General features: G+C 38.1%; 1 protein-coding gene across 3 annotated transcripts in view; it reads left to right on the plus strand.

The window, feature by feature from the left end:
• LOC139975759 (exosome complex component 10-like) overlaps positions 1-23656 on the plus strand; it is a 106109-nt gene that overhangs the window by 59298 nt on the left and 23155 nt on the right. For all 3 annotated transcript variants that reach the window (XM_071983914.1, XM_071983915.1, XM_071983916.1), the window contains exon 21: positions 12731-12798. In XM_071983914.1, coding sequence (XP_071840015.1) covers positions 12731-12798 — 68 coding nt within the window. The remainder of the gene's footprint in view (positions 1-12730; positions 12799-23656) is intronic.

Genomic DNA, 23656 nt, shown 5'->3' on the forward strand with positions numbered 1-23656 from the left:
TACGACCTATTCTCTCTAGTTTACCATCTAGAGGTTTCTTGTAGATACGTGAGGGTATATCTGCATCATAATGGTTTGGTCTCCACATCTACCCGTACTATGCAACTACTCTTTAGGTAAAATTTTAAGCCTTAGTAATTATCGAAGATGTAAAGTATTGAAGAATTCAGACATAAACTGAACCATTCTATGATTATTAGACATTCACCTTGTACACTAAAGGTAGACATTGTAAGTAGTTCTTAGCAAGTTATAATGTATTGAATACGACCTAACAGGTCACCATGGTAACACAGTTTGTAATGCTAATGACTGCCATTTGGGACAATAGTCAATAGTGTCCTGCAAAACATGTTCTACTGTGTACGTATACCATACCACCTCCTGTATTGACTTTGTTGTACAGTTTGAGACAGTGAAGTTGAATTAAAAGTACATTTTTTATATCGTGTTTCCAGGAAAATTCAACGCTATCTGTTAATTTTCCAAGGATTCTGATTTCTAGGGATAGGGAGGGGGATATTGGCATGAATGATTGTTATTAGTTTATGTTTTTATGATTAAGTTAAAGGAATGTATTTAAAGGAGTTTGTTGTAGACCATTAAGAAAAAAATAATACTCTTATCAGTCAGGTTGTATTTCTATAACACTTTCAATTATTTTTAATAAAAGTGACCCTTTAACACAGCTAATGCTTAAGACTGAAAGTGACTGGACAATACATAGTAGTCTGAAACACAGACCACCAGATATTGGCAAGGAAAAAAAATGCAGAATATGAAAGTACGGAGATCACCCCAAGTCGACGAAACATAAGCGTCAATGTCTGGAAACAAGTGTAAAAATCTCATAATAGACTACATGTTAAAGGTGTGCTTTTAGAAGCATTAGCAACATAAACACTGTATGTCATTATGTAATTGATCCAGTTAAGAATGGTACCAAGTTTACTTACTAATATCGATTCACCCAGTGGAATTAATACAAGGGGAACATTTGATGTCGTCTAAGTTTTGGCCGAGAAAGCCTTGTCATGTTTTACTATTAAACTTAATGAAAAGCGATATTTGGCTTAAAAACATGACCTGATGATGGAATGGATTTCTTTCGTGATAATAGAAACTTTAATACTTCCACCAGGAATTTGAAAATACTGAGAGACAAGCTCGGTAATGATGACATAACGGCAAACGTGATCCTATAAGTTTGAAATTATTTTTCACGCTCCTTTTGTAATCTCATTGATGTGCGTCTCTCAGACATAAAATCGTTTGGGAAGACCAAAACTATCAAAACTTTAGCCGAGTTGAATACATAGATCTATCCAAGTCTCCCCAAATGTTGAATTTCTTTCTGGTGAATCACCTATAAAGACACCAACGCTTGAAAAATACTATACTTGTACGATGATGTCATGGTGGTCTCGGTAAAAGAGTTGTCTTTAGGTAAACGGATGCTACTCATGGACGGTTAAAACAGATTTATAACCACCGTACACATACCCTGAATATTAACATGTATCGTTGAGACAAAAGTCATTCCATTATATGTCTGCTGCGGGGGCCGGAAGGATCGACAGACGTAATTCAAACAAGATTTAATTGTTCGTTGAACCATAAAATGTACAATCCCATGAAGTACAGTGATACTGTTGTACACATAGTTAATGTGTATATATATATGTCTTAAAGGCTTACAGTGCAATACATTAGTGTGCTTGTATTTATTTTCTATATTTATCCATATCTATATCTATCTATATATATATATATATATATATATATATATACATATTTAGATATATATAATTGAGATCGTAATGAGTTGGAAAATCAAGAACAGTGAAAAAACTTCCAGCCTCCACCGGGATTCGAACCCGGGCCTCCCGCTCTGTACGCGGACACCCTAACCACTAGGCTATGGATGCTGATTGTGTGTCCAGAGGTTCGAAACCGGTAAGGAAGGTCGTAATTCCACTGTAGGCGTTTGTCACCTGTATCGAACAATACTAGTTCTGTTTTTGGTGACATATTTTTGCCTTGCTCTAGAGATCAAACATGATGCTAACCAACTCGACTACATATGTAGATATATATAAATATCTATATCTGTATCTGGCGAGAAGAAGTAAGTTGCTCAACAGGCTCATAATAACATGATTTTCAGCTTATTATATCATTATTTATCAATGTGAAGATTTAACAAAATGTCTGCCTCCTTTAGCACATTCGATTGAGACTGTTTATTAAAACATTCATATCATTTTGCGATTACGCGCCCTGAAGAAGAGCTTTCTTTCTTCAAAAAGCTGTGATAACGCAAGACCAAATTATCTTGCCGGGGTCTAACTTTTATACAATTAACCTACACAGGCTTTAGGCAGTTGATAAGCAGTTTGTTGACAAGTTTTTTTTCCGTTTTTTTCTTCTCTGTATTTTTAAGTCGTACGTTTTGGAAGAATTTATTTGCTTTTACGAATGTGATGGAAAGCATTCAAATCTTTTTTGACTTCTCTTTGATAGTATCGCTAACTTACTGTAATTCTTTTGATGTCCCTTTAAGAGTTAATTGGACTTTGCCGAAAGTACATCATGAACAGGTCACTAGCCTCTTAATAGGTATAATAACCCAACCAGATAGGAAGTCAGCTCAAAAGTTGACCGTGAAAAAATTGTTCTCATGATTTGTTTGTTTAAACTGCTGTCCCCTTTTTCACGGCGTACACTTCCTAGAGTGCGACGATGGAGTAATTGGAAAAGACATTTAAAATGCCAACGAATTTGCTGGTTACGAGTTTTCCTTGAACCAGTACCAATTAATTCGACGAATCGCTAATATTGCTTTTTGGAATTCAGCCTTTATCCAGGATGTATTTATTTATATACTTTAGAACTATGAGCTCATTTGATAAACATATACGTAAAGGGATATTCCGTTGACAGATAAATGTAACACTTACCTTGGAGGTGAAATTTTACAATAAGATTGAAGCTGGTACTTGAGAACTTGCAAATATGATGTAATAGTAAAATGCAACTTTGTGCGAGGTTTCTTCACTTCTTTTCCACATATAAACCGGATATATTGTTTTCTTCTATATGTTTGGGGTGGCCCTAAAAAAAAGTGTGGGTTGCCACCTCCAGTTTGGATATCAGGACTCAGGAATATCTATGCCAATGAAAGGGTGTGAAGACTCTGCACAAAAAATCGTCTCATGCCGGTAATCTGACCTAGTTTCGAATGAGGTGTAACAGAAGTGTTAGACACCTTCACAGTTCCCAGAAAATACACACACAGCTTGCTACCTTCGGTAATTAGACACTAGTGTACAGTCAGTACATACAGCTATAGTCAATACCCACAACACTGTGCATACCTGTAGCAGTGATGGACATCTCAGGTCCAGCTAAAGATAACAAGGTATCACGTTCAGTACTGTCTGCATTTTGTAGCGACAAGCAGAAAACTTCACTTGCAAGCACAGAAAGTTAACTTTTTCAGAGCGCGGCACGGGGTTTGGGGTGAGTCTTCAATGCCTTTAAGGCACCTCGCAGGATTCTGAGGGGCACTGCAGCATCATCACTGTAGTCATGCTGGGTGAAGGCGCTGTGATTCACATCAATGTCGCACATTAGGCACTAGCACTGTAAGTCTGCATAGTTCATTTCTGTAACGTTTGATATATTTACTTCAGCTTTGCAAGCTGCCCGGGATTTAATTACACTGTGGTTTCTCAATGCCTAAAATAATATTAGCTCCAAAGGTTTCAGAACTAGAAGACATGGGCACTAGCCACTCGTAATGTATGGCTCGTGCAGCTATGACAATAGTGTTACCTCCCCCTTCTCCTCTTCTGATTCAACACCGATCATGGAAGCTAATTTAGTGGGTTATGATTTAAAACTTTTTCTGGAAATGTTGCACAATAAGTATATATAATAGTTGTCTGATATAGAGTTGTCTGATGACCCCTCAAGGCGTGAAACTCTGAGTAACAACTACTGTACTAGTGTTCCACTAGTCTCAACTAATTCTCACCATAGATACTTCGCTCTCTCCACCTGACATAGAGCACTCTGCGCCAAAACATATTTAAATATGTGTATCTGTACACTGGCATCACTATGATCAATGAATTGTTGTGATTTTCTAAATCTACCATGAGGATCCCATGGGTTTGTTGTTTTAATTGCTAGTGGTGGCATTTATAATAACAAAATGCACTTGGACACTTTTCAGGTCTGCCCCGCTATCTTTAAATCATTTGTTTTTTACAAATAGCCAGTACCGTCGACCATGTACATGTTAAGTGTTTGCGGAAACCCGGTTAAGAATTATTGTGTCCGCACTCGATATCAAGTAGAGCATAGTAAGTGCACAGTTTATGTAATAAAAGGTCTGTGCACCCCTTGGAAAATTTAGCCGTTATTACTCTTGAACCGGTTTCAGCAGGCGGTGGAATGGTAGAATTTTTGTTCACCATACTGGCCACTCTGGCACTTTTCGACCTTGTTTTGAAGCAATTTTTTTTTTTATGTCTCAGATACTAGATCACTATGTGGAATTGTAATGCATTTGATCCTGTTCTGAAATGAAGTTTTGAAGGACAGTTTTGTTAATTTACGAGCTATGGGTTTTGTTTACTCAAAACTATTTACAATTGCCCGTAATTCCATTATATGGAGTATCCAATATCCAAGATGTAGTAGTGACAGCATTGACTTGCCATCTAGTATTTCAAGGACTTGCCTTGACCGTTGCCCGCTACCCAAAAGTCAACTTTTACTGGTAGTGGAAAACTTAAAACACTTTTTTAGTTCTCTTACAAGTATTAATTGTAGTATGGTAAGAGTCACAATTATTTCCGACTGAATTCATCTAAGTTTAGGTCAAATAATTTTACAGCGCATGCCATTTGTAATAATATCAATGAAAATCAAAATTCTTATACAACTTAATTTTTGCATTCATCGAGTTATTTTTGGCTTGAAGATTCATGCTGTTAAACATCTAAACCATTATGCAAAGTTCACCATAGGTATACCATTAAAAGTAGTAAGCACAGGGTTGATACTGAATATTCATGTGTTAAACATCTAAACCATTATGCAAAGTTCACCATACATATACCATTGAAAGTAGTCAGCACAGGGTTGGTACTGAATATTCATGTGTTAAACATCTAAACCATTATGCAAAGTTCACCATACGTATACCATTGAAACTAGTCAGCACAGGGTTGATACTGAATATTCATGCTGTTTAACATCTAAACTATTATGCAAAGTGCATCATCGGTTTACCATTAAAAGTTGTCAGCATAGTGTTGGTACTGAATATTCATGCTGTGAAACAACTTTAACCATTATGCAAAGTTCATCCTAGGTAGATACTGTTAAAACTATATCAGCACAGGGGAGGTACTGCATATTAATCGTGTTAAACAACTAGTTCATGCTAGTTACATAAACAGTTAAAATTAGTCATAACAGCCTGGTTGGTACCGTATGGAATGGTAACCATATATACATTTGCAAAGTTCATGCTAGATCATACAGTACCGTTAAAAGTGCAATCAATGAGTAATGTGTGTTTTTTCCCTAATAAACTGTTTTGTTGAACTTGATGAAAGGGTGTAATGCCTGACCAGTATAATTTATATAATAACTGAAGTACTTACCTCCACTGGAGGAACAACACGGATGTATTTTATTGAATGTCGATACTGCAGTTATTCACTCTCTATAGTCTTCAAAATGTACTGTGGTTGTATACCCACTACCCAGGCTACTCATGTTGTGTAAGCTAACATCACAGCTATGGAAGTTATGTACAGCTCTAAGAACTAAGCCATATTTTTCATTAACTGTATTTTAGACAGGAAATAATTTATCTGGTATCACATCTCAAAATGCTATTAAAAATTTAACAAATTGGTTATTTATAGTCCAAAGATGTAGGCTGGGAGGTTTGTTCCTGTTTTTTATTTTTTATTTATTAATTTTTTTATTTTAATTTTTTTTCTCTACATAGGAACCGTAGGATTTTATAAGATCCTAGATAAATTGATATGAAATGAATTCCTGTACTTAATTGTTGATTGACTGGTGCATTACCAGGGCTTACCATGCACTGTACTATTAACCTCTGGCACAAAACATATACTGTATACAGTGTGCCCAAGGTGTACGGGTTAGTGTATAGCATTCAGTATTAGTTAATGCAACAAACTGTTTCATATTTTGAGAAAGTATACTGTTGTATGCTACTTGAACGTCAATACAAATATCAAAATTGATCATATGGACCTGGCTTTCATTTTCATATCAGATATTTCTATGATAGCTTAAGACCCGGGCCAAATTTTTGAGTATTTTAATCTGGTTGTCCCTCAGATTTTGTTGTCCAAACAGCCCTGACCCCAAAATAGGTAGCAAAATAACAATTAACAGAGCGTGTACTGTATTAAAGAGAGATCTATACAAGTTTGGTGAATAGAACACCAGCTTTAGGGGTTCCATAAGACAACCCCCACAGCCAATTTGGTTACCCGAACAGAAAAGTTGGTCATCTTGGACGACTGGACTGGACCATTTAACATTGCCCTGTCGACCTACTTGAGAGAGAAATACAACAAGGACATTAAACATAGAGTTTCAAGATTATAAGATTTGTAATATGTAGATCTGGAAAGCATGGATTTTGGAGAACTACTTTAAGATAGACAATGAAACTGTTCATTTTTAATTGTTACGATCGAAGGTATGCTGACAATAGGTAGGTCAAAAGTAATTTCTGTTGACAGTTAAAAAAAGGAGGTGTTTCTGATCTATAGATGACAACTGAGTGTTCCCCAAGTACCAGAAAAAATCATTTAAAGTTAACAATTTAAAGAAACTCATGTATTCATATGAACAAAGACACAAACAATATGGAATTAGAAAAATTAATAAATACTTAATTGAAATCAGAACCCCTTAAAAATTATTGAAAAAGAAATCACCACCCCTGCCCCAGCTATATAGGACGTTTTATAAGATTGCCAGCAATTAGATGCCGGATTGTAGAATAGAACCCAATCTAATTAAATGATGTTATATTCATCAATGTATACATACACAAATGGATCAATTTTTTACCCATCCGCAAAACAGAATTGACTTTCTCGCCTTGGAAAGTGTACCTAGCATACCCTGTGTACAAAGTACATAAAAAACAGGGTCTGTCTGAAGAAATCTGTTCTTCCGGTTCAACAGAGATCTTTCGCCAACCGGAAAGTAAAAGTACACGTATTAGCGCATATCATATATATACTGTATGCAGTATCACTCTTTAAAGATCCTCCTCAGCTTGTAGTTTTTGTACCCTCAAATATTCAGAACTCAAATGTGACCTCACAAAAAAGTGCATATAGTTGACACCTTGGAAGGAAATATGGTGTGTTGGACATGACACAGTCATGAGAATTAATATATATGTACTTTAAAAAGACTGTGACCCAGTTAAAGAAAAAACTCATTGTATGCACGACTGCACATTTTTTTTATATGATTTCCGTTCGTATGATTTTTTCTTGTTTTTTTTTAACCCCCCTACAACCACACCCACCCTACCCCCACCCCGTCCCTAATCTCCCCCCCAGTTTAGTTTTACTTACGGTACCATACAATACATGTTGACTGGGAAACTTACACTTTTAGCTATAAATTCAGTTCGGTTCAATGGGGTTGGTCGATAAAATCTAACAGTCGACTCCGTACCGATCCTCCTGAGAGTGTTATATACACGTGACTGCAATTGATTGATTTAATGCACCGTCCTGATTTCTGGTTTTCAACGAGTCAACATCTCAATTAGTCTTTTAATTAATGATTTCCATCTCCAATGCTCAAAATTTTTTGTGCACTCGAGAAGATTGTTCGTATCATTATCAATCATTTTCATATATGGGCAACTGTGCCAGTCTGGAAGTTTTCACGATTTTTTCACTCTGTTTTGATAAAGCGTTCATTATATATATAAACTGATGCTCATCATACTGGGTCCAGTACGTGTGGTAATCCTTAAAAGTCTGATTTTAACCTTTTTTTGGCACATTTCCTGATTTGTTTCAATACCAATATATGAGAGACAATATCAGATCATGAGGGAAGAGTTCTACGATCTGTTTGGATGCAAACCCCACTATACTGTTACCTCTAGGCTGTTAGGGTTAAAAATACAACAATCTCCTATACGCAAGGTTTCATGTAACCGCTGCAGATTGCGTCTCTTCGCAGATAAATCATAGCATTGTGGTAATTAGAAATACAATATGCTTACAGTAAATGCTCTTGATCTAATGCTGGACTTACACTGCTGGACTCACACTGCCGGACTCACACTACCGGACTATACGCAACCTGAGTGTGCTCAATCCACGTACAGCCAATGGCCATAATCATGGACAGTCCAGTCATTTGCGTGTGCGTACTTAATATACCACTCGGCCAGTCTTAAGTTGCGTTTGGTTTCAGTGGGGCTGATGCTGTCGTGTTTTTCTGGACTGAGAGTCACCCACAGTAATTTAAAGGCATTGTGCGCCACCGATTCCTGACTATACGTCTGCCCAATTGTAACAAATTATGTAACCAAGCACGATGAAACCGTTTCTATTTTGTGTTCACGACTTACAGTAAATGAGCGCAGGCGTGGTTTTAATACAGTGAAAGTCATTCTTTGTATCCATTTGTTGTTCATCATGCCAGCCAGAAGCAGCTCTAAGATCAACCTCATTGACTCCTTAAGAACTATATAACAAATTAGGTCAGGCTATAGAAGTCTAGTTAGGTCAAATCCTACTTCAGTCTTCTTCAAGACTCATCCATTGTGCTGCCATTTTAGATGAGTAGCAGGGCTCTTATCACTGTTTAACTATCAAAGCAAATAAAAAGTTTACAAAAATCAATGCAAACCAACTGTGCTGCTTTGAAGAATACAACTCGGTTAAGTAGTTTGATGAAGTATATCTATATCTATATATATATATATATATATATATATATGTATGTATATATATATATATATATATATATATATATATATAATTGTATTTACATGATATGTGTAGATATATAAATGTATGTAAATATAGATCTACATCATATATGTATAAATGTATGTTATATATATATATACATGATGGCTTGGGAAAACGATAAGATAGATGACAATATTAACCAAAGGCATTAATACATGGCAAATACCAAAATTCAGGTCAGGTTGACATGGGCTCTTTTTCTCCGAATCATGCATCGCGATTAAAAATGTTGATACTGATTAGGTGGATAAATAATGTAGCTGGCTGAAATGAATTAAGATCCTCATGCCTTTTATCATGATCATATCTTTAACATACATATCATAGGATAATTCACTCATTCACACAATCAACAGAGTGTAACAAATTGAAGAAATCGTTGGATGAAAAAGATCTGCCAAGTACATGTCATTGGCTTTTGAATGGCTACAGATCGAGAAAGAGGACATATTGGGGGGGGGGGGGGGGAGGAAGGAATATGGGCCACAGTGCAAAAACATTTCCAGTCATTGAGTTTAGAAAGTGCGGCTGTTGAATAGAGACAGGTAAGTATCATTGCTCTTGAATCACCAAACCAGTCATTTTTGGATATTACATAGGTTTCACCCATCCATGTCTCTCTAAGAGGTTTAAATTTTTTTTTTTTTTTTTTAAACCTGAATACAGCAAAAACCCAGATTGTATGTTATGTTACAAAACATAATTTGCACTAAAAAGATTCCTTCTTCTTTGACTTTGATATACAAAGACCAAATTTCAGCCTTGGATTTTACCATCTCTTTAATGGCAACCTTTGAGCGGTGTTTCATAACAACATAACATCCCCCTCCTCCTCCCCCTCCCTCACCCCAGATTCCATCAATATTATGAGAACTCAACACTTTTAAATTAATGGTTATGTTGTTTACCCACTCTCCATCTTAAAACATCCAAAAACTGGAGGAATTATGGGGACAAGCCAAGGCAATGGCCTCAACTGAGAGAAGAGTTTTAGTGTGATTGATGGAAAAGGTGAAGAATATAGACTTCATTTTCCTTTAACTTGTGTTTGCATGTATACATATCAATTCGTAGCTGCCGAGGTTTAATTTAAATATCCTGTTAGCTGAAACTGAGTCTGATTTGGAAACTGTCAAATTTAGAAACAATAATTGGAAAATTTGTTCGACTCGCTGTCACTAATCATTCAGTAATGGTCCGTCCACGAAACAATTTGAAAGGTTTGTAATCTTCAAAACTCGTTAATTTCAAAGCAATTAGGGGTCACATTCACAAGTTGAGATGTTAAACTTAAATGAGTTGCTTTTAATTGGAAAGTAAATTATTTCGCATTGCTCAGCAAATTTTGTATCTGGGAAAGAGGCAAAGATATATATGCCACATAATTCCAATCCTTTCAGGAAAGGATGAATTTGTACCTGAAGCTTTCGAACATCTTATGCTGCAGTTTTACCATCTGAGAACTAGTAAATTTCAGACTTTGTCTTTGAAGTACTTAACTTGTGTTTGCAGGAATGAGTTCTAGTATATATATCTATACAAGTAACATTTGTATCTTTTATTCTTCATTTAAGAGAACAATTTGGGTTCTCTCAACAAAAAACAAAAAAATCAGAAAATGATCTTTGACATAAATATTCGATGACCAAAAAATAAAAAGCTGAAGTATCCATACGATATTAAGAAAAGAAGAAAAATGAGAAAAAATTGGGTCTGTGTTTTTGTCTTAATAATAAAGTCAATGACACTGAAATTCTCCCAGTCAATTATATCCCCAAAAATAGAATTGAGTGTTGATATGTAAATTAGGTCGACTGGCATAGTCATTATCACCACTTTTTGACAAACAATGGTCAAACATTGAAGTAAACATCGTCGCTACGTGCCAAGTTTCATGATACTTGAGTATTGTTACTAGTAATTTGTCATTTCCTCAATATTGTGGATAAATTTTCTGTGTATATTTTTCTTGCCAAGTCTTCATTCCTCATTTGTGTTTATACAGTAAGAACCCATTTTGAATATAAATGGCTGCTCTGTAGATAAATGATCAAATATAAGGACCCTTTCACACCACATATGATCTCCGTGAAATATGGACCACGTATCGCCTGGGTCATTCCCCTCCCACCACCTCTCTACTGTATCTTTGTCTCTCTCTACCTTATGCTATCCATCTCAGGGAATCTCAATGGACTACGTATCCCCTGGGTCATCCCCCTCCCACCACCTCTCTACTGTATCTTTGTCTCTCTCTACCTTATGCTATCCATCTCAGGGAATCTCAATGGACTACGTAACTCCTGGGCCGTCCCCCCCCCTCCCACCACCTCTCTACTGTATCTTTGTCTCTCTCTACCTTATGCTATCCATCTCAGGGAATCTCAATGGACTACGTATCCCCTGGGTCATCCCCCTCCCACCACCTCTCTACTGTATCTTTGTCTCTCTCTACCTTATGCTATCCATCTCAGGGAATCTCAATGGACTACGTAACTCCTGGGCCGTCCCCCCCCCTCCCACCACCTCTCTACTGTATCTTTGTCTCTCTCTACCTTATGCTATCCATCTCAGGGAATCTCAATGGACTACGTATCCCCTGGGTCATCCCCCTCCCACCACCTCTCTACTGTATCTTTGTCTCTCTCTACCTTATGCTATCCATCTCAGGGAATCTCAATGGACTACGTATCCCCTGGGTCATCCCCCTCCCACCACCTCTCTACTGTATCTTTGTCTCTCTCTACCTTATGCTATCCATCTCAGGGAATCTCAATGGACTACGTAACTCCTGGGCCGTCCCCCCCCCCCTCCCACCACCTCTCTACTGTATCTTTGTCTCTCTCTACCTTATGCTATCCATCTCAGGGAATCTCAATGGACTACGTATCCCCTGGGTCGTCCCCCCCTCCCACCACCTCTCCACCTCTGTCTCTCTCTCTAACTTATGCTACCCATCTCGGGGAATTTCGTGTTACATCTTGAAATTGGGATTCAGACTTTTCTTTAAAGTTTTCATTTTTAATCGTGTCTGTATATAGTTAAATATCTAAGTACAGTACATGAACCGACACCCCTTGTCTTGGGGTTGCAACCATGCAATGACGATGTATCAATTTCAACCCACAGCAATGTCGTCGAGCCGAGCGTGGTAAGAAAATTATGTTACGATGTAATTTAATTGCTTGTTTTACCCCAGATTGTGGGCTTGGGACAGGTGTTGTAATTATATCCGAACCCTCTCCATCATCCCCGGTGCGGTTGGCTGGATTTTAATCAAGTACTAACCCTTGATTAACCAGTCCATGCAAGGCTCTGACAAAAAATCCCCCGCATCTCACCTGTACAAGTTCGGCAGGTACGTCGACCTTCAAAGTGCAGACAGCCGCGGCAAACAGGAAACTGCGTTACACACCTCGACGGCACCACGCGTTGGACGACATCAGTCACAGCCAGTAGTATACAGTAGTATACAGTGCCAGGTACAGACTTTTATAAAGAGAGACCCATGTTTTGACTGGTTCATCAGACCTTAAATCCTGTCCCCTGTGAAGCCCTTCCAGAGGGTTTTAATGTCATCCATTTCTTGCATTTCCTAATCCAATCAGGATGCATGACTCAAACACGGTTGCTTTTTGTTGTTTTTTCAGGCACCGCCGAGATCTAACGTTCATCCCCGAACGGGCCAGAAGAGTATGTCTTTCAGCCAGTCAGGAAGGTGAGGATTTCCTCATTTTGAATGAGTTAATCAGTAATTTACTTAAGACTAACTCGTTATGAACTGTATTACGGAGACCCAGCTCCCATCGATAACTCGACTGCAGCATTATCGAAGATAACATTTTAATGCAGGGGAATCGTTTATCTATAGTCGATTCACAAAGAAATGCTAAACAAAACTGAGTGCAACATTACTTCACCATGCAAGGCAAAAGATAATAGAAGTTATCATTGTATCCAGAAACAACTTCATAAATAAGGGTGACATATACCCAGAATACTTCACAGGGGAAGCTTTAGTCCCAAAGTATAACATCATAGGTGGGCTAAGCTTTCACACACACCACCCCTTACCCTTCCACTGACAAGCAGTATATTCAAAGAAAAAGAAAAACTCCTAGCGCAGGGTATCATTTATCTGTTATCGCAACACACAATGCGATGCAACATTGGCAAATTGTTATACAAGTGCCAAAAATGCAAAGATAAAGTTGAGAGCCTTCCAAAAAAATGCTTTGCAAAAATTTTGAACACTGTATTATTCCCTGTGCATAGCACACAGTACATAAATATATTACATGTATGTATATATACTGTTCAAACTTTACGGTATAAATTCTTCAAAATTGTTTCAAAATTTGCAAAATATAGCACTTGAGCAACCTGGGGAGGGGCCCAGGGTGGGGGGAACCCATTGACTTTGAGCCATCACTGAGAACGTCGACATCTTAGCCTTCCAATGACACGTGTGGTGGTAATTGTTTCCCCACTGTTCATAAACGTCAAACCTCGTACACCAAACGTGAACGCCTGTATTATTCAAAAGTTAGGCACTGGTACAGTAGTTTGATGCGATGAATCATTTCATTTAAATGTTTAAATCCGAAAGAAGATTATTATTCATATCTATAATTACAAAGCACCTTATAGTTTTCCAAAAGCTTAGTTTTTCTTTTCAAAAGCTTGGGGACAGTCTCATACCATTTTGTGTTTGACAAACATTTGCAAGTCATTGTTTTTTCTATTTTTTTTTTTTTTTTTTTTTTTGGCAATACCTGCTACACGGATGACTTTGTCCACAAACTTATTTCAAATTGATAAAACACTTGTAACAACTCCTTGCCACTTTGTTTTGTTTGTGTGTTTTGTTTTTTATTGAGTTGTTTACAAATTTTTGCCAAGACACCCTTTGTTCTCCAACACTATTTGTAATCAACCTGCATACTGGAGTGAACTTTAATTGCACTCAGTCAAATCATTCCAACAATGTATAAACAAACATTGGAATGGACTTGTGAAAGAAAACGAGGGGAATTTCTTTTCTTTTTCTTTCTCTTTCTTGGAAGTCCGGTTTCATTTTAAATTTTCGGGACAATGACTGGATGTATTTTACCCAGTATAAGGTAAAGTTGGTATGTTTGCAAAGATGTGTATTTTTAAGAGGTCGAACTCGGTGACAAAATATGAAACAAAGTTTTACTTTTGTTTTTAATAAACTTCACTGTGTGGTCGTTACCCTTTCCCAGTAAGGTTCAAACCTTCGTCCCATTTTCTGATCCAAAATATCACATTTGATGATGGTCATTCCTTGAGAATCTTCATAATCTGTCTCACGTCCGTCCATGTACTATTCTACTCAATCTGCAAAAGCATCCACAAATTAAAACTCCCCGTGCATTTGCGATGATCGTCGAGTCAATTGATACACCAATTCATTCAGGAGACATGCTAGATTCATTCAGGAGACATCAAAACGAAAAACAAAGGCACAAAATCGTGACGGTTACCACAAGCTTGATAAAAGTAGGGGAAGCCGTTGGACATGCCCTTCGGGAACATGATTGCTACATATCATCAAGCGAGATCGGATTCTAGCCAGTTAACTTTTGACCCAAGAAACAATCTACTTGCGAGATTTTCTTTTCCGTATGGCCCCTCTGCTTGGATCGGTGTTTTTCTCCGGCCCTCATTGAAAACTAATTCAGAGAGAGCTTGCTCTGAAGTTCTCTATAAATTTAAAGGGTGTGAAGACTCGCGCAAAGAGAAACGTCTAATGCCGGTAATCTGACCTAGTTTCGAATGAGGTGTAACAGAAGTGTTAGAGACCACCATCGATCCCAGAAAATACACACACATCTTGCTACCGTCGGTAATTAGTACATAAAGCTGCGGTCAATACCCACAACACAGTGTATAAACGATACAGTGATGGATCTCAGGTCCAGCTAAAAGATAACAAGGTATCACGCTTCATTACTGTCTGCATTTTGTAGCGACACGAACAAAACGTCATTTGCAAGCAACAGAAAGTTAACTTTTTCAGATGGCCGCACGCGGTTTGGGACGAGTCTTCAATGCCTTTAAAGGGAAATATTGTTCAGAACTGTCTTTTTTTTGTTCCCTCCAGACTCCAGACTAAATACAAATAATTTTTTCATGAAAGCGACAAACACCTACACATATTCTGTAACTGTGGGAACTTTGAACTAAGTATGTATACATGTGTAGGATCTACTGTACAGCATATTGAATAGGTAATCTGTACTTATAATGTGTATTAATGTTTGATGCTTCATACCAGGTGAAGCATGTCCAGTCAGCATTCCTGTGGTTTTTGCTTCTTAGAGTTTTAAGGTTTAATTCTTGGCCAGGAAACACAACGCATGACTAATTGGTTTCCTGTAACTACATATTTTTCTTTTCTTTCTGCTCTCTCTTTTTCTTTCTTTTTTCCGTTCCATATTCCTGGGTGGAAAAATTGTCTGACTCTCATTTATATGATTTGTGTCGTTATTGTGAAATTAATAAAAGAGAAAATGTAGAAATGATCAAAGGAAAATCATTTTCAATTTCAATTTTCTTGGCCAGGAAACACAACGCATGACTAATTGGTTTCCTGTAACTACATATTTTTCTTTTCTTTCTTCCCTCTCTTTTCTTTTTTTTTTTTCCGTTCCATATTCCTGGGTGGAAAAATTGTCTGACTCTCATTTTATATGATTTGTGTCGTAAATGTGGAAATATTGTGATATTAATAAAAGAGAAAATTTAGAAAGAATCAAAGGAAAAATTACAGTTTGAACAAGTAGAATGAATCAACAACACTGTAAATAATTGCTCCATTCCAGAGAGTCAGCGACACACTCTAGTATTCTTTGCTTATTTCTCTGACTGGAGGACATACCTGTATAGAGATAAAACACTTAGATTAATGTGTTGTTCATTCTTTCTCGATATAATATATACTGTTAGCCTCAACCATGTTATTTTGTAATTGACATCGGCCTGCTTATGTGATAGTCCAGTATGACAATCCTTATATTTTTACGGGACTGATAATGCTATGCTTATCATAATTCCACTTGTCAAAAAAACCGGGGGGAGGAGGAAGGGGGAAATACACAGACATTGATAGTAGACATCAAAATATTTCAAAAAAGGTGGAAAACTTAATGCAAAATCATGAATTACATGAATACCATAGATAAATCAAATTGCTAATTATGACTGGTGAGCCCCCCCGCCCCAAGTCAGTACACCTGTATCACTTAATCCCGCTGTAGTTCCCAGTCATTACATGTGTCACTTTATCCCATTGCTTGTCCCAATGCTGTTACCAGTCAATACACATGTATCACTTTATCCCACTGCTGTTACCATTCAATACACATGTGTCACTCTATCCCACGGCTTATCCCACTGCTGTTACCAGTCAGTACACTTGTCACTTTATCCTACTGCTTATCCCACTGCTGTTACCAGTCAGTACACATGTCACTTTATCCCACTGCTTATCCCACTGCTGTTACCAGTCAGTACACATGTATCACTTAATCCCACTGCTGTTACCAGGATACCTCATCATTGTTTTGTTTCTCCATACCACTGCTACTAAGGTCTGTGTCGTCGCCACGGTGTCCGGGCAGCAGGAAGATTTCTGATCGGGTACACATTGCATGATATCCATCCTAAAAACCGTTAGTACACAGTTTGATAAAATATATAGATGTCAATGCCTTTTCTAAGGTACAGCCAGCCTTTTTGTTTATATCAACCGCCTGTAAGTTGATCATAATCACTAATATGAAGCTCCTATGAGTCTGTAGACACTGTTTTATGGGTCTTATTAACTACCAGTACATTTACATGGAGAAATTAATTCTGAAACTGGTTATTATCCACTATTCCACATTGTAAAATGGTGTGTGGAAGTTTTCCCTGTGAACACTGGAGGGACTAAAATGTATAGAGAAAATATGATAATTTAATGAACATTTATAGTTTTTATGGTGATGAATCACCCAACACACACACACACTCAGCGGTTGTAAAAGGTTGGTGCCCAGTAGCTACTAGAACTTATTTATGGGATGACTTTGTTATATGAAATAAACTTGAAGTACTTTTCTTAGTCTGACAAAATGTGGCACATTTCAATTTTCAATCTTTCTCAGAGCATCCAACTGATAAGATGATCCTTTATTTCATATTCTGACGAGAAACCTCCTTAAACAGGTTTTAAGTATTTACCTACTGTAATTTGTCAAGCACATGAAGGGTGAAAATGTTCTACCTGGACGTCTTTCCACAACATTGTCTCGCCGTAAAAATTTCAGAGCGAAAATCATTGAGGACCGCTGAGATGAAAGCACTTGATCTTGCACCGCATCCCTTCCTTTCACTAAAAAAGGAAGGAAGTAAACATGGTATTAATAATAATAATTAATAATTAACAGTTCTTATATAGCGCAACTTACAATAAAGTCTCGCCGCGCTGTACTTAACCCTGGTCATTGGTAACTTGTCACACCTACACACCAAAGTGTGCACAATTCAATCAAACTCTCCTGGGGCACCACAGTGCACCACAGCCACGTGACCCCTGGGGGACTTCCCATAGGGTGCAGCCACAAACCGGCGCACGCAACTATATTTACAAGTCACCTCGCAAGTCCCCATTAATACACCTGGGTGAAGAGAGGCAATGGAGATAAAGTGCCTTGCCCAAGGACACAACGCAATGATCTGGCCAGTGCTCGAACCTGTAATCCTTAGATCACAAGTCCACTGCCTTAACCACTTGACCACAACGCCCTCCTAGGTAGCTAATTGTTTTGTCTGTCAAGGGAAGCAAACAGATTAATTATACTCTCTAGTCTCTAGTGATATTATTATAAGTTGAAGCAAAATCCTAGGGATGAATCAGTTTGGAAGTGAAGAACATGAATTTATCCTTGTTACACTTACATACATGCATCCTACATAATCCCACCGCTGACACCATGTTTGATCTATAGGAAGTATTTCTGCTCAATGTGTAGGCTCTGGTTTGTTATCGGCATGATCGGCGTGTTCCGTCCCACTTTCGTAGAATTATCGGTTTCAAGACCCACCGTGAAACCGGTCTTTCCTTCCCCTGTTCAGATTGTCATGTTGCAAAAAGTGGCCGAGAGCTGTACCTCTTGTGGTGGTTTCGTTTGGTTCTTGCTGGTTTCGTGAACTGAGAACCAATGTTTTTACCGTGAATGACCACAGGTAAAAGTACCACATGTGGTTTGTTGGTTGTGTAAAATTAGCTTCTTCAGTGTTTGATAAATTGGTCAGCTACAAATATGTTTCATCTTTAGGTGGTTGGGTGAAGATGTGAAAACACGACAACATTTTATTCTGCTGAAACCTAGACCTTGACTTGATATTATTCAGCTATTGATTGGCATCTAAGTAGAAATGAGCTATTGTATGGCTTCCTGTCCTAAGGCTATAAAGTGAAAAAGCTGGGTCAATTGCATTGTTATGTAAAACCTTCCTGCCATTTAATCATGATTTGAGAGAAACATGATTATTCATTGCTACTTCACTGTTTATTTATACAGCAATTTGAAACCGCAGAAAAAGTCCAAATACTCTTTATGTAGAAATTCTTCACTAAGAGTTTATAGCCCTATGGACTTTCATAGCAGATCTACCTATTCCTAGCCAAATTTTCATATAGAAATCTGGGCAGTCATTCATGCCATTAATGACTGGACCGTTTAAGGTGTTTTAAAATTCAGAAAATACTTCATAGAGTTTTTACCGACTAGTGCACATGTTAACAGGGAAGCAAAAGGTTGTGGGATCGGATTCAATGGAGTCAAATTGTCAAAAATTGGAACCAGCTCCAAGTGGTGATGTCCGTATGAATAAAGTGGGTAATTGGACGTAACTTGTATTCTGAGGAAATCTACCTCATCAGGGAGAGATACTGTAGCTCTCCAGTATATTGTTCCCTAAACCAACGGTCCACAAACTTCTACGACCACGACCCTTCCATGAGGACTGAGCCATGTATCATCTACCAGAATCCATTAGAAGGCATCTTGGACTACAGTATGGGTGTGATGATAACAGAACAACTTTTGACTGATCTCCATAGGCGAACCCCGAAAACTGTACAGTAGATGAATTTCCCTAAGTGTTATGGGGATGCATAGTTTTTGCAAACCGTCACGCTAAATAAACATTCAGATTGATTGAAAAAGAATGAACCCTCTGCCACCTTCCCCCCCCCCCCCCCACCCAACTGGTCCTTTAGTTCTTCCATATTGGGATAGTGCCATGGCAGCAAAACTTCATAAATTTTTTTTTCTCGTGAATTTCACAATTTAGTTTCGTTTCAATAGCGACTACAAAATATCAACCTCCTTCTTACGTCGGCTGAAAAGTACATTTCACCAAAATCTACATTTTTCATAAACCGAATGTCAAAATATTAAAAATTCACAACTACATCATCACCAGTGTCAAAGTCACCGAATCATGGAGGTAGCTGAAAAGGTGAGGAGTTCGTTCACGAGTGGAAAAATCTCATTTGAAATTTATCCAACCTAATTTTTGTTCATTCACCCCAAACTATATATGGATGATCAGAAAAGAAATTTCTTTAGCTCAGAAATGAGGCCAAGTAGGTATATAATGTTGACTCTAACCTCTGGGTTATGAAGTACAGTCCGGGTGCTTTAGCGAAACCTTTGCAACAAATTCACAAGTCTTTATTGTTATGTTGATAAGTAGTTTAGCTTTACATGCCCCAATAATCGTTTCTGATTGCTTTTGTGTCTCTCCTTATAAGTGTGTGCGTGTGTGTTTTCTATCGCTTTAATCATTGCGGAGACTTTAAAGTTTAACCGCCGAAACGGACCCACAACAGACTTTTTCAGTGTGCTTTGCGGTGTTCACTGTAGTACTTTTGTATTAAAGAGCAGGCGTAGAATGTTGTAGCCGTGATCGTAGCTGTGTGTAATGTACATTCAACCCAGAGAATCAGCTGTGTAGATAACACACAAAAGAGCACACTCGCACAAAATCAAATAAGCCGTAAACTGAACTCAAGTATTAAAATAAACAAAACCCATTGAAATAGGTGGCCCATGGGGCCAAACATGGCCTGCAAAAGATCTCAGTCCAATCTGCAGAAGAAGAAAAATTGGCCCACAAATGATATTCCACTAATTGGGAAGATGTGGACCCTTAATGCATTAGGCCTATTAGTCTCCTTTACAGTACTGTACTATACTGAGCTCAATATAAGCAAAATTGTCATACAGAGCGTTTAATAATTGCACGAAGAGTGAAGACCATTTTTTAGTTGAAATACCAAAACCCAGGCCATGCTTACATCATACGAAATGGACGTGGTACCTTCCGCCAGATACCCAGTTTTAATCATTAATTTTGTTGTTCACCTCACCTGGATAATTCTCATCTGTTACTTATCCTGATTGTATTCCTAGGGTGCTTCTTGTTTGTGTCACAAAGACCACTGTTCATTCTCATCCAAAAGTCTTGATGCAAAAGTTACGTACATGAATGAAACTTTGCAGCAGAGAGTCAGAAGTAGGACAGGTCTTTCTTGCCATTTGCCCACCTGGTGGAAGGATAGACCCATGTCAGCACCCCTGTTTTACCTCCAGGAATGGTACCGAGATGCTATTGACACCTGCAGAGGTTTAATTGAATGAACTTAAATTCCACAAAATAAACCACAGACTGTCTTCCTTTATTTTGCTCTTTCATTTTGCTTCAGGTTTGAAAATATAAAAAAAAATTATCATGGTTTTTCCTTTCTTTCTTCCAAGATTTTGCTCTCTGTTCTGCAACTTTCACGTCTCACAAACGTCAGATAAAGAATGACTTTATAGGCCAAAAAATGAAGACCATTACAGCAGCATACATATATACGCACGCACACAAGGGTGTTTAACATTTCCATTGTTCAAATCCATGTTAATAATATCCCTTAACAATAGAATTCTTCTGAGGACGTGGTGATTCTTTAGAAATCACATCTGAGGACCTGGACTTCTGTCATTGAAGTCATCAGAAAACAAAACAAGTGCACAGCTGTTAGTCCAGGTTTGGATTTCTAGATGACACAGTTCTTTAAGAAATGACCCTTGTTAATCAAGAGTGGTCGATCAATTTAAAGTGACTGAACTACAGACTTAATTGTTTACATTTGAGGGAGGCAAGGAGCATCAGGATCCTGTTCGTCCCCGGAGAGGTAATAAAGTTGAACCCAAAGAGGTCCTCCACATCTGAGAACACCAGGTGGATCAACGACAAAAACAGAGATCACAATAGGGTCAAAGTGATTGTTTTCTAAATTTTCACTGTGAGGACTTTGTTCTGTATGTTGGTTTATTACTTCTGTGCCAGTCTATGCAGCAGCAGTTACAAGGTCAAGTCATATGAGGAACTCTGGTCCTCTTGATCCACAAACCAATCTCAATCTCCCCCTTGCGGGGTCAAGATCCTCCCCTAAAGGGGGATCACTACTGCAGGGACTGAGTTACGTGAGAGTCCACACTGCGACCATAGGCGTAGGAGGCGGGGGGGCTGCAGTCCCCCAACCAAATATTTTGTGGAAAATTCGGGCAATATGCTGAGAATTTTTTTAGGGCACCTACTGAAAGAAAAATAAATTGCAATGTGTTTTTCAATGGTTAAACTTATATTATTATCATCATTTTTATTGTTATGACTTCCCCAAAAATGATAACCAATATGGAAGGGTAATAACACTGCAAATGATGTAACTGGCATGCGATGTAATAACCGATGCATGCCTATGTGATATGTACATTAACAAGTTGAATGCGCGCGAAAAATTTTGGTTTCATTTTTCGGGCAAGTCGCTACAGCCCCCCAAATCAAATTGAGCTCCTACGCCTATGACTGCGACCTACCATCTTGATCGTCGTTGTTGGGTCAGATCCTCCTTACATTCCCAAATGTGAACAATCTATCACAGAGACCATATTAGTTAGGTCAGTTCGAACCTCAGATGATATTCACAAACTCAGTGGGACCCAGGGAGTTGTTCCATAACAACTCCCTGGTGGGACACTTTAAAAGAATTTTATGTTTAGACTATATTACAAATTTTGTCAAGGACAAATGGTATGGAATGTCATCTTAGGGTGTTCTGTGGTTTAGTATGTAGTTGAAGGAGCTTCGAGTTACTAGAACTTTTAGGCCTACCACACTGAGGATCCAGTCAAACCTCATCATTTTCTGTGAATAAAGCCTGAAAGCTGGAGCCTTCCAGAATTTTATCATTTTTCAAAGATGAATATATTGAAGACCTCCATATGTAGCTATATAGAAACCTTTATAGGCTTTTTTTCACTGGACTTTTGCTTGGACTATGGACATACTAAGATGAAACTCCTGCCTATAAATGAGTTGCAATGACATCAAAATCCGCTCGCCTTTCGAGTTTGCCCTTTCCAGAGTATATGAGAAAATAGAAAGGAAAGTCTCATTAAGCAACTTAGGCATTATCCCAAGAGGCAGCAAGCTTCTAATGATGAAGAAATAAAGAAAAGAAATTGTGCCGTAGGTGTTTTAAACCATCACATCCTCATGATTCGTGATGTGAACGTAAGTAAACCCATCGTCCGATGGATAATTAATTTGCTCAATAACCGCCCATTCTCTTAGCTTCCTTATGTCGTTTAATGGTTAGTCAGTATCTGTTACAATAATGTTTCCCTTTAGTGTGGATGCAGGGACGTCCACTAGAAAAATTGACCCCTTAACATAGCGGTATCATGCAGAGGTTAAAAACGTAGGTTATTTATAGAATTAGGTCAAGAATAGTTTGGGTTCCTATTACTTAACGAATGGACATTACATAGCAGACAGTGCAAATAATTAATCTTGAAGAGAACCATATTTCACACAGTTATTTTTTGAAAGCCCTGATCTTTAATAATTTGTTGTCCCTAAAATTGTAGAGAGTGTTATTGTGATTAAAGGCATTGAAGACTTGCCCCAAACCGCGTGCGGCCATCTGAAAAATTTAACTTTCCGTTGCTTGCAAGTGACGTTTTGTTTGTTTCGCTACAAATTGCAGACAGTAATGAAACGTGATACCTTGTTATCTTTAGCTGGACCTGAGATGTCGATCGCTTTATCGTTTGTACACTGTGCTGTGGGTATTGACCGCAGCTGTATGTACTGACTGTACACTAATGTCTAATTACCGATGGTAGCAAGCTGTGTGTGTATTTTCTGGGATCGATGGTGGTATCTAACACTTCTATTACACCTCATTCGAAACTAGGTCAGATTACCGGCATTAGACATTTCTTTTTGCGCGAGTCTTCACACCCTTCAAGGCAAGTTACTGGCGATCTAAGGATTGCAGGTTCGAGTCCTGACCAGATCATCGCGTTGTGTCTTTGGGCAAGGCACTTTATCTCCATTGCCTCTCTTCACCCAGGTGTATAAAAAATAGGGACATTTGATCCCCACATCTGGGGTGATCTGATGCAAAGGCCAATATTAAAGTGGGAATGTGGATGGGAGTG

This window comes from Apostichopus japonicus, chromosome 11 (assembly GCF_037975245.1).
Source record: "Apostichopus japonicus isolate 1M-3 chromosome 11, ASM3797524v1, whole genome shotgun sequence".
Lineage (NCBI taxonomy): Eukaryota > Metazoa > Echinodermata > Holothuroidea > Aspidochirotida > Stichopodidae > Apostichopus > Apostichopus japonicus.